The sequence below is a fragment of the Micropterus dolomieu genome, linkage group LG03 (assembly GCF_021292245.1).
Source record: "Micropterus dolomieu isolate WLL.071019.BEF.003 ecotype Adirondacks linkage group LG03, ASM2129224v1, whole genome shotgun sequence".
Taxonomy (NCBI): Eukaryota; Metazoa; Chordata; class Actinopteri; order Centrarchiformes; family Centrarchidae; genus Micropterus; species Micropterus dolomieu.
Window position 1 is genome coordinate 20,894,099 of NC_060152.1, and position 16,421 is coordinate 20,910,519.

General features: G+C 44.7%; 1 protein-coding gene across 1 annotated transcript in view; it reads right to left on the minus strand.

Moving 5' to 3' along the window:
* Positions 1-16,421, minus strand: part of sntb1 (syntrophin, basic 1) — a 44,539-nt gene that overhangs the window by 15,603 nt on the left and 12,515 nt on the right. Inside the window, exon 2 of the mRNA XM_046045074.1 lies at positions 11,326-11,569. Within this exon, the coding sequence (XP_045901030.1) occupies positions 11,326-11,569 (244 nt within the window). The remainder of the gene's footprint in view (positions 1-11,325; positions 11,570-16,421) is intronic.

Here is a 16,421-nt window from a genome sequence, read left to right on the forward strand (position 1 = left end):
AACCTTCTTTTTTTGTTTTTTTTATTTAAACTGGCACCAATGTCACATAAAGTTAGACTTGTCTGTGTCCTGGGTGTATGTTACAGTAAGGTGAGGAAAATGTCTTTACATAGTTAAAATAAAAGTAAATAATATCTCTTCTCTCTCACTTCTCTTTCCTTGTTTTATCATCACTGTATGCCTTTCCCCATATTCCCCTCTCATTTCTGTCCTCTCAGGCTTATACACAGTTTAAACAGCATCTGCTTAAATGAAGAGAGAAACCCTCAGAGGGACGCAACTTTGTCTACTACAAAAAAAGATAAGCAACATTTCCCTGTCATTTAACATAAAGCCTCTTAAACCATTTTAGCTCTGAACCCAAAATAAGAAAAACAGACAGGTTCAGCCTTGCCCTACAATCTTTAACTGATGCACAACACCAGAAGTACTCAACTTCCCAGTGTAAATGTGAGTTTCCTGTATTAAACATAACAGACCACATCTGAACTTGGGTGTCCTCCTCTCATTTAAACATTTACTAAATATTTACTGGTGAGTCATAGGGGAATTTGTACGTGATGTAAGGATAAGGAAGGACCTTTGTAAAAAAAAAAAAAAAAAAAAAAAAAGAAAAAGAAGAAAAAAAACTTGCCTAGGACTTTATCTGTATTTGTGAATCTTCCCTCCAGCTCTATCAAACCACAAAAACACTGTTATCTGTGTAAAGCAAAAACTCACCTTGTCACTAGAGGAGTTATTGACCCCAATTGCTTGTATAACTGGCTGACCAATAAAGTCAAAGTTATGGCCAACAAAGTGAATGTTCAACCCTATTGTGCTCTTAAAATGTGTTATAATTCAACTAGGGTTTGTGAAAGTGCATCTGAAAGTCACTTTGACAATTATGATCACATTTCTCTTCAAGGGAAAATCTATTTAACACATATTCCCATTTTCAGAAAAAGACTTGTTTAACTAAAACTTGTTACACGGATTATTTTGATTAATTCCCTTTCAGATCAGTGTGAAAGTGAAAGTTTGACATTTCAAAGAAGAAACACACTTATTATCCCTCTTTCTGAGAGTTAAATAAGAAGAACAATACAACTCTTGTGTCTGTGCGGCAATTAGCCTAGCTTGGCATAGCTTAGTGTAAAGGTTGGAAGAAAGGGGAAACAGCTAGCCTAAATAAAAAAGATACCCCTATCAGCACCACTAAAATTTGTTTGCTTCATCTATGCACAAACGAAAGAGTAAATTTGTTGTCAGTGCAGACTGATGGATAAACTGCTGGATGGATAATCTGCTGTTTGTCAAGAAATAGCTCCAGCATGTAACTCACTCTAAAACAACAAATTGTTTTGTTTTTACATTTCTGTTAGAGTCCAGATTAAAATGTGAAAGGTGCTTGTAGGCAAATAAAAAAATAAAAATGCTGGACACAGCCAGGCTAGCTGTTTCCCCTTCCCCTCCTCTAGTCTTTATGCTAGCTAAACTAATTGCCTCCTAGCTCGCCACACTTTGTGTACAGACATAAGACTGGTTTCGTTCTTCTTATTTAACTCTCTGAAAGAGAAATAAATAAAATAAGTGTATTTCTTCCATAGGCGTCACTAGACACCTTTTACTGGGGCACGTGCCCCTGTATGCATGCTCTGTGCCCCAGTAACAAGGTCAAGACAACTTGGTGTCGTTTTTTGGACGTGTGCCCCGCAGTGAATCTGTCTGTCTGTCCTGCTAACCCAGCTGGGAAGTGCATCGTGTTCTGACTGTGTTTTGAATCTTTGCCAGACTTTGTGTCTGAACAATGCTACAGTGTGATAACTGCTGACCGGCCACGGTGTTTCTAAACTGCACCTCGGAAAATATAACCGCGTATACTTGCGTTCACATGCGCGTGCATGACATTAAGCTTGCGCATTCCATTAGCAACGTAAGTGGGACCAGTCCAGGTGCGATGGCACTCCTCATAGCAACTCATCATTTTAAAACAAGACAGTTATTTTCTCTCAGTCAAGTTTAGACTCATCAGCCAGCACCAGCACAAACTCGAGCCTCAGCCAGTACCAGCACAGACCCAGTACAGACCTCTGTAGCAGGTCCCACAAACCCAGGTAAAATACAGGGAGCCTCGGCCAGTAGCCTGCTAGCAAAACCACAGATGTACAGAAACTAGGGACATGTCCCCATCACTTTTTGAAATGTCCCCATCACTTTTTGAAAGTATTTGTTAAAATGGTTCTGATAAATTGCTTACAACAAGAGCTGTGAAAGTAACTTAAGCTAAAAAAAAAAAAGTTGCTGATTATAATATTATATTACATTATATTTTCACCTTACACCTGAATGTTGTGTTTCTCTTTATACTGTATATATATAAAAGACATGTAAACCATAAAATGTCTCCAGAATGCAGGAAATTAAGTGTTTCATGCTCAAAATCTTCTGTGGGAGGACCCCCAGACCCCCCAAATCATATATCAAAGTACTGAATATTTATTCTAATATCTTTTTGTTTTGTTCACGTCTCGGGAGCAAGTGTATCACTGCACCCCTAATCTGAGACCTTAAATCTCCAGTTCAGCACAAAGTGACGCCCTTGATGTACAGCCAACATCAGGTACAAGCAGCTCAGGCTATAATTGAGCAGTAAACTGGCCCCAGTCTTAAGAGACTTTATGTGGACTGAGTTAGTGTGCAGAGGTTCATTCAAAACAGCACTGGATTTTTCTAGAAGAGGTTTCCATTCAGACTTATTATTGAGCCAGACTGTTTTAAATGGAGGAGGATTGTAGTGAGAGTAATGCTATGTCAGGAGTGACTGTGCAGCTATAGCAAATTGTTTACATGGCTCATGAGTCAGGTAGGAATTTTTTAGGTCCCTGGGAAGTCAGGACCGGCTCTGGTGGTGACGTAGGTATGTGTGCTTATGATCCAGTCATAGCCCTTTCTGACATGGCAGTGCCAATAATAACGGAATAAGAAAGGGGGGGGGGGGGGTTGTATTTTATTTTGTGGGAAATAAAAGTTTTATCATACAAAAGAGCCAGCTAAAAGAGAACCGTCTGTTCTGTCCATGGGTGATGTTGTTATTTTTCATTTTGTGTTTCACATGTTTGTTGTAGTGATTGTGTGTGTGTGTGTGTGTGTGTGTGTGTTAGCATTTACATTTTACAGTTTGAGCATTGAGCGGTCTAACAGCGTCAGAGGAACTTTGAAGTGACTGTTACGACTTGACTTTGATGTTGCCACCATCGTCTGAAGCTTTGAAGTTTGGTGTGGTTCAACTATCTCACACTTTTAAAATCATACATATGTAAAGGACGCACATGGAGGGACAGAACGATAGAGCCACACAAATAAATAAATCAAGAGAGAGACAATAACGGGAAGAGCCTGGAGATGGAAGGAGAGAATTGATTCACACATGGAGAAAAACTGATAATAGAGAAAGCTGAGAGAACAGTGAGAGAGATCATGACAGAAAAGAAAGGGAGAGGACAGTGAGAAGATAAAAAGGAGCATAAAAACACAAACAAGTAAGAAAGAGTGAAAAAAACAAGACAGGAGAGAGCAACCACAGAAAAAAAGACAAGCAGGAAGAGAAACACGGTGAGAGAGAAACTGAGGGAGAAGACCACTGGGACAGAAAGCACACATTCACAGATTGTGACACCAAAAAAGTTGAAACACTAAATCTCAGTTTGGCCCCATGCTGTTTGATTGCACCATTGTCACATTACCAACCAATTAACTTGACAACACCTCCTAACAGACCACCCCCCGCTGACTGGGAGTTATCTGTGCACTACTTCAAACGTCTGTCTTTAAGAAAAACTGGAAATGCCCTCAAAAAGTCTGATAAAACACTATTGGGTAATCTCTTCAGGATAGCAGAAAAAGGCTACAGACACAGAGGAAGACTTTTCTATTCTCTCTCTGTCACACTGTTGAGGAGAACTGATTAACCTTTGGTTCATAAATCTAACAATCAGTAGGTTGTTTCAAAGTTCAGTTTTGGAGCATTTGCCAGTGACAATAAGCCTGTGAGCTAGTTAAGCAAATTAACTCGGGTTTGCCACTACACTCACATGACATACTTTTCTCACTGCAACATACATCTAACGCACCCTTTCTATCATATACTTGAAATCAAACTGAAATTTGAATTCTCACTTTTGTGTGTCAGGCAATATTACTATGAATATATATAATTTTCTATTTAAAAAAAAAAAAAAGGAAAAAACACTTTTTGGGACAGATGTGTGCTAACGTGGGTGACCATTTCCTTCAGCACTGGTTGACTGACATTTGAGACTCAGGCCCCATCCACACTAACAAAAACGGAGTTTTAAAACAAATACTATCTCCGTCCACAGCTGCAGTTCTGATACGCAGTTTAGCTGCGTGTTAAGGCCCTTAGGCCGTGTGTGTCTGCCCAGGGGTACTGCTGCTCGTCTGTCCTCTGCAGGTCCTGCCCTTCCCCCCCCTCTGATGTTGCAGCCAGGAGGCTAGGGTGCACACCTGTCCCCAGTTTGCAATCAGCGGGAGCGGTATAAGGAGCAGAGAGCAGGCAGACTGAGTGTGGAGCGCAGACGGCATGGAGCGCTGGGTGACACTGCGGTGTAGCGTGTAACAAGTCTGAACCTCGTGGTGGGGTTCACTCCCTCAGTGGAGGGAGGGTGGTATTCATTATTGTATTTTGTTATTTTCTCCTTTGTGGCATTTGTTTTCCTGTGAGCTGCCCTTCTAGTTTGCAGTTTGCTGACGTGTTGTGCCAACAGTATCCTGGACTGGGCGCTTCCTCGTTTTTGGGAAGTTGTTTTTTGTAGACCCTCCGTGAGGGTACCTTAGCACTTTTCTTTATTGTAAATAAAATGCCAAACGTACTGTAAAATCCGTCTCCTGGCTTCCTTCAACCTGGAATGATTTTATTATTGTCACTAACCTCCTCCTCCTCTGGATTTTCCACTGGAGGTTCGTAACAATTTGGGGGCTCGTCCGGGATCTTTTTCCCAAACATTCCGGGTTGCGGGGAAGCATTTATCGTTTGTATTCGCGTTGGAACGGTTCGCATTGACTGTTGCGTGTGGGTTTTCACTGTCCAGTTTTTCCAGGGAAGACCTTTCCCCAGCTAGTTAGAAGTGTCCAGCTAGGCTGCCCAGCAGTCTTTCCATCGGGCACTTGGTTATTATTTTTCCTTTATTATTTTCGGGGCGAATCCTGGGTGGGGAACAAGTTCCCTGTCAGAGGTAGGCTTTCGGGGCCCTGGCCGCCGAAGTTTCGCCTTTAAAGTCGCCTCGAGCCCGGCATGCCCCAGAAGACAGCTTAGGTTAAGTTTTGGGTAGGCAGGGCCCTGGGGAAGGGGTTGCTCTTTTGAGGAAGCTGGTGTGTGACTGTTCTGTAGCCGATGCGGTTTTGTTTGATCGGTGGTGTGCTGCATGTAAGGCCAATGATTTCTCCTCAGTTCGCGAGCTGATGCTGGAAGCGTTCAAGAACTGTGTTTCGGAAAAGACTGTTGTTTATCTCAACGAACAGAAAGTAACCACGCTGCAGCAGGCACTACTCAGGTGTGTTGGCTCAGGGGCACAGGTGGACAAGCGTTGTTTTTTTTGTCATAAACCTTATTGCAGAGTGTGCTCTGTATAAACGAAAGCCCCAGCCTCCAGTGGCTAAACCACCAAAAGGAGTTGGGTTGATTAAGACTGTGTCTCCCTGTGATCGTCAGCTGGCTGTAGGGGAACCTGATGAATGCTTCAGGCCATTTATTTCCAAGGGACTGGTATCCCGGTAAACCTGATGATCAGCGCCCGGTCACAGTGCTGAGAGACACAAGTGGCTCACGCTCATTAATCTTAGCTAGCGTACTGCCATTGAACCCTCAATCTGCCCGTGATGTGAGCGCTGTAGTTCGAGGTATTGGGATGAGCTTTGTGCCTGCTCCTTTACATTCCATTCATGTGCAGTCCAAGCTAGTGTCTGGTTTCTGTCCCGTCACTATTAGGTCTCATTTTCCTGTTGCATGGTGCAGATTTTATCCTAGGAAACGACATTGCTGGTGGAAAGGTTTTTCCAGACCCAGAGGTGGTGGATACTCCTATCTCTGAAGCTGAATCTGATGAGTTGGTTCAAAAGCACCCTGGAGTGTTTTCGGTCAGTGTATTGACTAGGGTGCAAGCGCGTAAGCAGACCCAAGGGGTGGATCTCTCAGATTCATTGTTCCCCTCTGTGTTTAGGGAGGACCAATTGCCCTCTAGTGGTGGGGTAGAGAACTGTCTAGCACAGGTGCCTGTAAGTGCTGCCTCCTCGGTCACTGTTCCTGAGAGAACCTTGCCATTAACCCGCGAGGTCCTTATCAATGCTCAACAGAGCGATCCCTCCCTGGCGAAATGTTTTGCCGCAGCTGGGTTTGATGCTAGTGAGCAAGCAAGTCAGCAGCATTTTCTCGTTGAGGATGGAGTGTTAATGCGCAAGTGGCTTCCTCATGGTGGGACGGCCGACGATCTGACTGGGGTTCGCGACATTGTTTATCAGGTTGTAGTTCTGGTGGGGTGGCGCCGGCATGTGCTAGAGCTAGCTAGATTTGAGCATGTCATTGTGGATTGTGTTGGTCCCTTGCCTAGGACTAAGTCAGGGAACCAGTTTCTGCTAACTGTGATGTGCGTGTCCACCCGTTTTCCTGAGGCTGTGCCCTTAAGAAAAATTACCGCTCCCGCCATCATGAAAGCTCTCACAAAATTCTTCACCACCTTTGGACTGCCGAAAGTTGTACAAACCGACCAAGGTACCAATTTCCTGTCCAAGACTTTCCGTCAGACGTTGCAAGCACTGGGAATTTCACACTCCGTTTCTAGCGCTTACCACCCGGAATCACAAGGTACGCTTGAGCGTTGGCACCAGACGCTCAAGCCCACATTGAAGAAATTCTGCTATGACACAGGAAGAGACTGGGATGAGGGTGTGCCGTACATGCTCTTTGCTGTGCGCGATGCTAGGCAGGAGTCTTTGGGGTTCAGTCCGGCTGAGCTCGTATTTGGTCATAACGTGCGGGGACCACTTAAGGTGTTGAAGGAGCAGTTAGTGTCTGGCTCCTTGCTGAAAATTAATGTATTGGATTTTGTGTCCCAGAACAGAGAGCGGTTGCACCATGCCACAAGACTCACAAGACATGGCTCTGGCACAAGAAGGCATGAAGCAGCGGTTTGACAGAAAAGCAGTCGAATGGCAATTTAAACCAGGAGAACAAGTGTTTGTTTTACTGCCTGTGCTTGGAGCTGCCCTCACTGCCCGTTTTTCCGGACCCTATGTGGTGGAAAACAAGGTTTCGGGGACTGATTACATCATTCACCCACCTGACCGTAAAAGAAAGAGACGCCTGTGTCACATTAACATGTTCAAGCCCTATCATTCCAGAGAAGCGGCTCAGGAGAAGCAGAAAGAAACTCCGGAGACTGCTGCTCCAGGCAACCCCTCCGTTTCCTTGGTTTGTGGCGGGGCTGAACCTGATGATGGCTTAGCAGGGCTCGATGAAGGTCACCAGGGTGGTAGGTTGCCCCATTCAAAGCTCTTGTCTAGCCTAGAGGTACATTTGTCCTACCTCTCCCCGAACCAGCGTGATGATGTAATGGTGTTGATAACCTCTCATCTCCCTCTGTTTGTGCCGTCCCAGACCTCTGTACTTGCGTCACGATATCGACGTGGGGACAGCTGCCCCCATAAAGCAGCATGCATATCGTTGTCCGCTGGCTAAGACAGAAATGATGAAAGAGGAAGTTGATTACCCGACCCAGCTGTAGCCCATGGAGTTCCCCATGTTTACTTATTCCTAAGTCCGACGGTACACCACGTTTCTGCACAGACTTTCGTAAGGTAAATGCAGTGACCGTCCCAGACTCGTTCCCGTTGCCCAGGATGGAGGACTGGATAGATAGTATTGGTCCCGCGGAGTACATCACTAAGCTAGACCTGCTAAAGGGGTACTGGCAGGTGCCATTAACCCCTCGTGCATCCGATATCTCTGCATTTGTTACCCAAGATGACTTCATGCAGTACACCATTATGGCCTTCGGGACGAGGAATGCACCTGCAACATTCCAGCGAATGATGCATATGGTATTGGGGACTGTCCCAAACTGCAATGTTTACTTAGACGATGTGGTAGTGTACTCAGCCGACTGGACTGGTCACCTGTCGACTTTGGCTGAGGTGTTAAAGAGGTTAGCAGCAGCGTCACTCACACTAAACTTAGCTAAGTGTGAGTTTGGAAAGGCCACGGTGACGTACTTGGGTAAAGAGGTGGGCCACGGCCAGGTCTGTCCTGTTAACGGCAAGGTTTCTGCTGTGTTAACCTACCCACCCCCCGCGACCAGACGTGAACTCCATCGTTTCCTTGGTATGGCTCTATATTACAGGTGTTTTTGTAGAAACTTCTCAGTAGTTGTCGCCCCCCTGACTAGCTTCTGTAGTCCCACAGTCCTGTTTGTGCGGACAGACGAGTGTCAACATGCTTTTGAAGCAGTGAAATCTCTCCTTTGTTGTGCCCCAGTCCTGGCCGCACCAAACCTCTCTCTCCCCTTTAAGCTCGAGGTTGACGCAAGTGCCACCGGCGCTGGAGCTGTGCTGTTGCAGGATGGAAGAGGAGATGTGTGTCATCCGGTTAGCTACTTCTCTGTCAGTTTAAAAAACATCAGCTAAACTACTCCACCATAGAGAAAGAGACCCTCGCATTGCTGCTCGCTCTGTAGCATTTTGGAGTCTATGTTGGTTATAGCCCCTCTCCAGTTGTTGTCTTTACAGATCATAACCCTCTAGTTTTCCCGGACGAGCCCCCAAATTGTTACAAACTTCCAGTGGAAAATCCAGGGGAGGAGGAGGTTAGTGACAATAATAAAATCATTCCAGGTTGAAGGAAGCCTGGAGACGGATTTTACAGTACGTTTGGTGTTTTATTTACAATAAAGAAAAGTGCTAAGGTACCCTCACGGAGGGTCTACAAAAAACAACTTCCCAAAAACGAGGAAGCGCCCAGTCCAGGATACTGTTGGGACAACACGTCAGCAAACTGCAAACTAGAAGGGCAGCTCACAGGAAAACAAATGCCACAAAGGAGAAAATAACATAAAATACAATAATGAATACCACCCTCCCTCCACTGAGGGAGTGAACCCCACCACGAGGTTCAGACTTGTTACACGCTACACCGCAGTGTCACCCAGCTCTCCATGCCGTCTGCTCTCCACACCCAGTCTGCCTGCTCTCTGCTCCTTATACCGGCTCCTGCGCTCCCGCTGATTGCAAACTGGGGACAGGTGTGCACCCTAGCCTCCTGGCTGCAACATCAGAGGGGAGGGAAGGGCAGGACCTGCAGAGGACAGACGAGCAGCAGGGGCAAGGGCCGTAACACTGCGTATCAGAGTTGATCACCGTCTATATTAAAACAACTGAAAACGCACATCTAGTGGACATTCACCTACACTGGGTGTATCTGTTTCATGTTTACACTGCCGGTGTCAACATGAATCAGATGGTCTATTCCATAGTTTGTGGTCTGGCAAAAGAATAAAGTAATGTAGACGAAGAATCACACCAGATTTTTTTTTTTGCATAGACAATAACGAGCTGGAACTGTTACTGATTGTAACACGGCAGTTAAACGGAAGTAACGGACAGTAAAAGGCGACATGCACAGTACAAGTGTAGGCTATAAGGGCTGCATTTACTAACACCCTGAATAAAGGGTACTAAATTGCGTGTACATTCTAAAATATTGCACGTGTTATTGTAGTACCTGTTATGGGTGATGTACTTAGAATTATTGCGTAGGTGACAGCAGGTCCAAACACAAAGGAGGTGGCAGTATTTAAAAGAGGGTTTTGCGTGTTTTAATGGTTTCCGGAAGGATGGAGGGAGGGAAAGCAGCCACTGCGTAAAAACCTTGGTTTGTTTCATTCAGTGCGTCCCGAGTATATGGAAATCATATGTACCTGCTCATCCTGCCTAAGATTGCACTACTTGGGACAGCACACCTGAAAAACTGCTTTGGGAAACCCCAGCAGAAACAGATACAGTAAATGCCAGCAGATCCAGCCAGGGAACGATCACTGACCGTCCGCAGCGTGCCCGGTCACTCCGCAATCTCCTGTCCCTGGCCTAGTACGCTCCAACGCCTCAATTCCCTCTCCGATACCTACAATGGGTTGTCATTATTATGACAGTTGGTGATTGTTCCCTCTGGCTGGATGAAATTTACGTGTGATCCATGCTGTTGCACTCACATGAAATTGCTTTTAGGCTTGTTAGATCACATTGCGTGTAGTAAATAAATGTATTTGCATGTTACCCTCCCATTACTTTGCACAATAAAATTGAAACGTCCCAAATTGCATATTCGTTAAGGCAAAAGTATTAAATGAACAACAGATGCTATCTTACACTTTTGGAAGACGTCATTGTCCATTCACACAGTTAGTAGATCAGCTTACATTTGCTGGTCTACTAACGGTGTAATTTGCTGGTGATATCAAGTTTGCACATGTTTTTACTCACGCAAACCTTTAGTAAATCTGACTAGTGTTAGAGTGTTAATTGCATGGTACAAAATATTTTTAATAAAAATACCAAATCAAAAACTCTGTCAGTAGCATCCTGTTTCTTTGCATGACTTATAAGACCCAGAGAGCCAAATGTGCATCATCGTTTCTAAAGTCCGTTTTTGCCCGTCCGCACTAAAACGCTACCTGGAGTTTTAAAACGAAAAAAGGAGATCGGCAGCATTTTCAAACTTCTCCGTTTTAGGTCTTCGTTTTCGCCGCTTTAGTCTGGACGGGAGGTGCAAACATAGCAAAAGGTCTCTGTTTTAAAATGAAAACGCAGTGGCGTGGATGGGGCCTCAGTCTTGCAAGAAGACATGCTGCCAACTTCCATGGTGCTACAGACAGTGACAAATCTCAATTTTTCACCCTCTTTGTCAACAAGCTCAGTCAGCAATTTAAGCCAGAAAAATCAGAAATTCTCACCCTGTGGAGAACACTAATGTAGAGGTTGCTATCATGGCAGGGTGGCAAATTTAAATATAGTTTCCTATTGTCCTTAAAACCCATAAAAACACAGTCTGTCTCTTAATACTTTTGAACTTCCCAATCCAGCCTTTGGTTCCTACTAAAGATGTAAATCTTTAAAAACTACTACAAGTGAGTTGGCTGAATGAACTACGTGGGTTAATCGATGAGTAAGTCATTAGTCTGTATATGAAAACCAATGAGCACAAGTGGAGCAGACCGAAATGCCTTCTACTCAAGAATGAGGATACAGACCTTTTTTATGGCGTATATGTGTGTCACCTACCTGTTGTCAGGGTCTGGTGTGGTCATGGCTCGGGTTACATAACACATCTTGAGTGGTATGCATCTCCTGTCGCCCTGCAGGGACAGGGAGGGCTGGGTAGCAGGGCTCGGAGGGTCAGATGAGGAGGAGGAGGTGATAGGAGGGCTCCCGAGACGGGGAGACTCAGGAGGGGGGGTTTCCCAGCCAATCTCGGACACAGGGGACCCCTTTTTGACGTATGGTGTGGCCTCACGCATGTACTTCACTGGGCAGAGAAGGAAGAGAGAGATTTCCAGTAAATATAATGAGATTTGGTAAAGAATGTTGAACTGGGACATGGACGTAGCACATTTTGAATTTAATTGTTCTGGAGACACTGTTGGTCAGGGTGGGGTTAAATTGAAAAATTTAAAGGTACATAGCATCTCATAGATGGAAAATCTTTCACTCAGTAGATTCCTGCAGCAGTTTTTGGTCCAATATTTGGGTAAGCAAAACACACAGATCACTCACTTCATAGTGTTAATAAAAATCACTTCCCTGTCTTTACATTGAACAGTATGCTGTAAAGCTTTTTTTATTAAACTAAATTAATAAATGGATTAACTTTTTTGCTAACAAGGAAAATGTAGGCTTGATTATGTATTCATACTTAAAAAACACATTCAAAGAATTTAAACTGCACTGAACACTAAAGTCTTCATCATTTAATACAGATGGCAATTAAAATCCAATAGAATCTACTGTATGTGTTCCCTCATAGTCTTTTGATATCAAATCTATATTAGGAGCATAAACAAATTGCACCTTGTTGTTTATAAAAGGTCCCACTCTTTTGAATGTAGTTTGTCTAAATAACAGGTCAGAGGAAGGGTATGGGGATGTTTAGATACACAGCGGAAATAGAAATTTATAGGAAGTTTAATTATGGTACCACTGAGGCATCTGGTACAGTAAGTATTATAGACTGCCATAGGGCAGCAGATAGAAAGGTAATTCTCAGCAATATCTCTGTGCATTAATGATGCTTCAACACTGCTGCAGAGGCCCACAAAGATGTGTGGGTAGTCTGGAAACTTGTTGGTATGACATTTTTGCCTTTAGCAAGAAAAGTTATGCCTATGAGTCTGTATCATCCTATGGTCCACTGGTGCAGGTCTGCATGAAAGGGTAAATAGATTTCCTTTAAATGTAGACCTCAAGTCAATAATTTACATTTTAAAACTAGAGACCATCTTGCAATGGGATCACACCAGCTGCAACACATGACATGAGAGATGTGAGATTGGCGAAACAGGTGAACTGTGCCAGATTTTTTCAATATACCTAACCTTCCTTGTAGGGTTAACTTTTAGCCTATGTTAGTTTTGAAATATATATGTTTTGTGTTTTGCTGAAATATTCCCTGGGTTGATACAAGGAATGTAAAACATTAAATATGGTTAGTAATGAATGTAAAATGTGTCATTGGTGGCAAGAGAGCATGAGAACATACTGTGCAACAACAATTGTTATTTTTTTTAGTCTGACTGGATCTTGCTGCTGCCCAGGGATGCAAACTCATCAAGGGTGAAAAAGGTAACAAAGTTCTCACAAAATCTGTCCACAGACAGACATATATACACCTGGCAAAGTACGCAAAACTGCTTCTTTGGTAGTTCCCGTTATAGTAGTTTTATCCAGGTCCACATTTTACCATGACACACACAAGCCACACTATCCCAGCATTAATTTGTGAACATTTTGCCATTCTGTCAATGAAAGTCATACAAGTAAAGCAGTTCATGTTTGTTGCACAGACAACAGGAAGCTTGGCACAGCTCCAGCTGTGACTCCAGTTTCTCTCTGTGTTTCCCTGTCTCTTTCTCCCGTGTGTGTGTGTGTGTGTGTGTGTGTGTGTGTGTGTGTGTGTGTTGTGGGTGCGACTTACCTTCCTGACACCTGGCTCATCTCCTCACCTGACTCCACTCAACTCATTACTTTCTACTTTCTCCAGCTATCCTGCCACTCGTTGTCAGATTATTCTGTCTCCATTGTGTACAGTGACTCTCTGTCTCCTGCAATCTACCAGTGCATTTTTATGACTTTTTCCTTGTGTCTTCTGCTAATGTGTGTTTTTCCTGTTCCTCGAGATTTTTCACCATTCACCGCTCGACACCTCAGATCAACCCCAGCCATACTGCACTTATTTTAGCCTGCCTGCCTTCTTCAGCCCTTATCCACTTATTGTTTGTTTATTTAAGACTTTCTACTCATATAACTCCTAATGAGTACTGTGTCCGCTTCTGAGTCAGCCACAACAAAACGTAACATGATCTGGCCTACATGGACCCAGCAGACATAGATTAACTCAGGCAAGCCTCCCACGTGTTGATGGGACAACATGAAAAGGTATTACATGAAGTCATGGACACTCTATGGACCCTCTCCACCAGTGTAGCCAACCCTCCCTATTTTTATAGCCCTCTCCTGGTTTCCTTATAGGACAACAATTCTCCAGATTTTTTGTATGTCTCCCAATTTAAGACAAATGTTCACGACTTTTTCTCCTTTCAATTGCCACAACCTGCCCTTCTGGCACTGTACAGCGTGCTTAATTTACTCTCTCTACTGTTCCTGGACACCAATATTGTTACACCAGGTGGAAGTAACAGTCAAACATCAAACAATCTAGCGAATGATCCTATCATTTCTCCCTAGTTTGTCACTTCTAAATATTCTATAACATCGCTTACAGCATTGCTAAATTAGATTACCCACAAAGCTAGCTAATGCCATGTTTATCAGTAGGAGCCGCTAACATTAATGAGCGGTAAAAAACAAAAGCGTTACTTTATTTAGGATAAATAAGTTAATAGTAAATATATCTGCGAGCCGCTTGTCTTTAGTTACAGTTGGTGCGTCAGAAATGATTAAAACAGAGGGGATATGTAAATAAACGTGAGCTAAACTAGTATCTAACATGCCTTCCTAGACTACAAAGTTATCTGGCTCCTCTTTCAAATGTGTGAAATCTCAAAGTTGCAAGTCTTTGTTGTAGACAGTCATCTATAATTAGATGCATACAGCAGCAGCATTTCCTCTAAGTCACTGTATCATAGGTGGCATGTTTTATATCCAGATGGTGATTGAAAAATGGTTTCTCGTATGCTTTGGATAGAATTAAAGAGTTCTGGTAAAGGGATGAACTAAATGTAAATATGCTACACTGAAAGTAGACATTGTGGCAGATTATGTGCAAGTAAAATACACATGCTTATTCTCTCTTGCCTTACAGATGGCTGAAATGAGATGCATGTTCTAGCAGACTGACTGGTAGACCACATGGAAATTGTACCATGTGCATCCAATAGTGGTTATGAAGATAAAGGAGCTTTTGGCTGTTGAAATGCAGGAATCAATATTGCATTTACAACTGATTGTTGGTCAGGGTCCACTGAGTCTCTGATGAGCTTGACTGCTCACTTCATAGATGAAGAATGGAACAGGGTGCAAGTTGTCCTAAATGTGAAGCCATGAGTGGATTGTACACTGAGAGTACATTGGATAATGTGAGTATATTGGATAGTTGTTCTTAGACATGCTAACTGAGTGGGATATAGACGGTGAACGTGTGCTGATGGTGCTGTGTGTCACAATCCTCTGTGTTCTCTGTGTGCTGTTTCTGTCTGCCTGTCTGTTAATTGTTAGTTCTTGTTCTCTGCGTGTGTTACATCGGTTCTCCCAGTAATCTGCCTGCCTGCCAGTCTCTCTGTTCTCCCCTGCTGGCTCTCTGCCTGCCTGTCTCGTCAGTTCTGATCCCTGTCACCTGTTTGCTCTCCCGCCCTGCTCGTTTACCTGAGTATAAATGTTTGTCAGTTCCCCTTCGAGGGAACTTGAACTGCGTCGGTTACGACACTATGGGAACGCCTCTAGGCGAAGCAGGTCTGAACGTGAATGAAATCACTCCAATCCTATTGGCTTGTTGCTAGAACGGTACGGTGTGACGGAATAACCGGAGGAGTATAAAGCACACCTGTACACACTCATCATTAGCTTTTTTTTTTATTCAGCAGGCGCTCTGTATGTTGTTTGAAGAAAGCTCCAGTCCTACAAGCAGTGTGTCTTACCTGAAGAAGAAGTCTACCAGCATGTCCGGCAACCAGATGTACAAAAGGTGTGTTTTTTCTTGCCCTCGGTACATCACGGATGGAGATTCTCATGAGATGTGTGTCTCATGTTTGAAGATGGAGCACGCCCGGGCAGCTCTCGAGGGGGCTGCCTGCGCCCGTTGCGAAGCCCTTTCTGTGCGAGTACTGAGGTACAGCATGGCTCTCTTTTCCGAGGATGGCCGGATGGGTTTTCCCCGTGGTGCGGGCCCTGCGGCCGCTGAGGCGGCCCGGCGGCTTCACTCATGGGGTTCACAGCGTGATGTGTCGGAGGATTTCGGGACGGCTGAGGCTTTTCCCGACCTTCATCCGCTGGCTCCGACGCTTCCTTTCCTCGTTCGGGAGCCCGTTCTCGGCTTCTCCCGCTCGCGGTTTGGATCCGGAGACGCTGCAGCAATCCGACTCCGAGGAGGCGGACGTGCTCAGCGCAGTGGACGATGACTTCCGGGTGTCGGGGCGGCGTCATCAGGCAGCGCCTAGCGACTATGACGTGCTGCTGGAGGTGGTGACTAGAGCCGTGGCTAAGCTCAACATCAACTGGCCACAGGAGGAGCAGACACCACAGGCTAGTGGTAGCTTGATGAAAGATTTCTTAAGCACCACACGCCACCTCCACGCCGGTCTCTGCCATTCTTTCCTGATTTACATGATGAACTGAGTAAATCATGGGGCAGACCCTTCTCTACATGGCTTTCCACACCCCGATCACTGAACTACAGTAATGTGATGGGGGTTAGGGACCGTGGTTATGGGAGGATGCCTCGGGTGGAGGATGAGCTTGCGAGCTATCTCTCCCCTCGACTTGCGTCCTCCCTGGAGAAGCCGGCGTTACCATCCAAACCATGTCGCACCACATCCACGCTTGTGGGGAAGGCGTACATGGCAGCGGGCCAGGCAGGTGCGAGCTTGCACACCACGGTGCTTCAAGCCTACCAAGCCAACCTGCTACAGGAGATGGTTCAGAGGGGG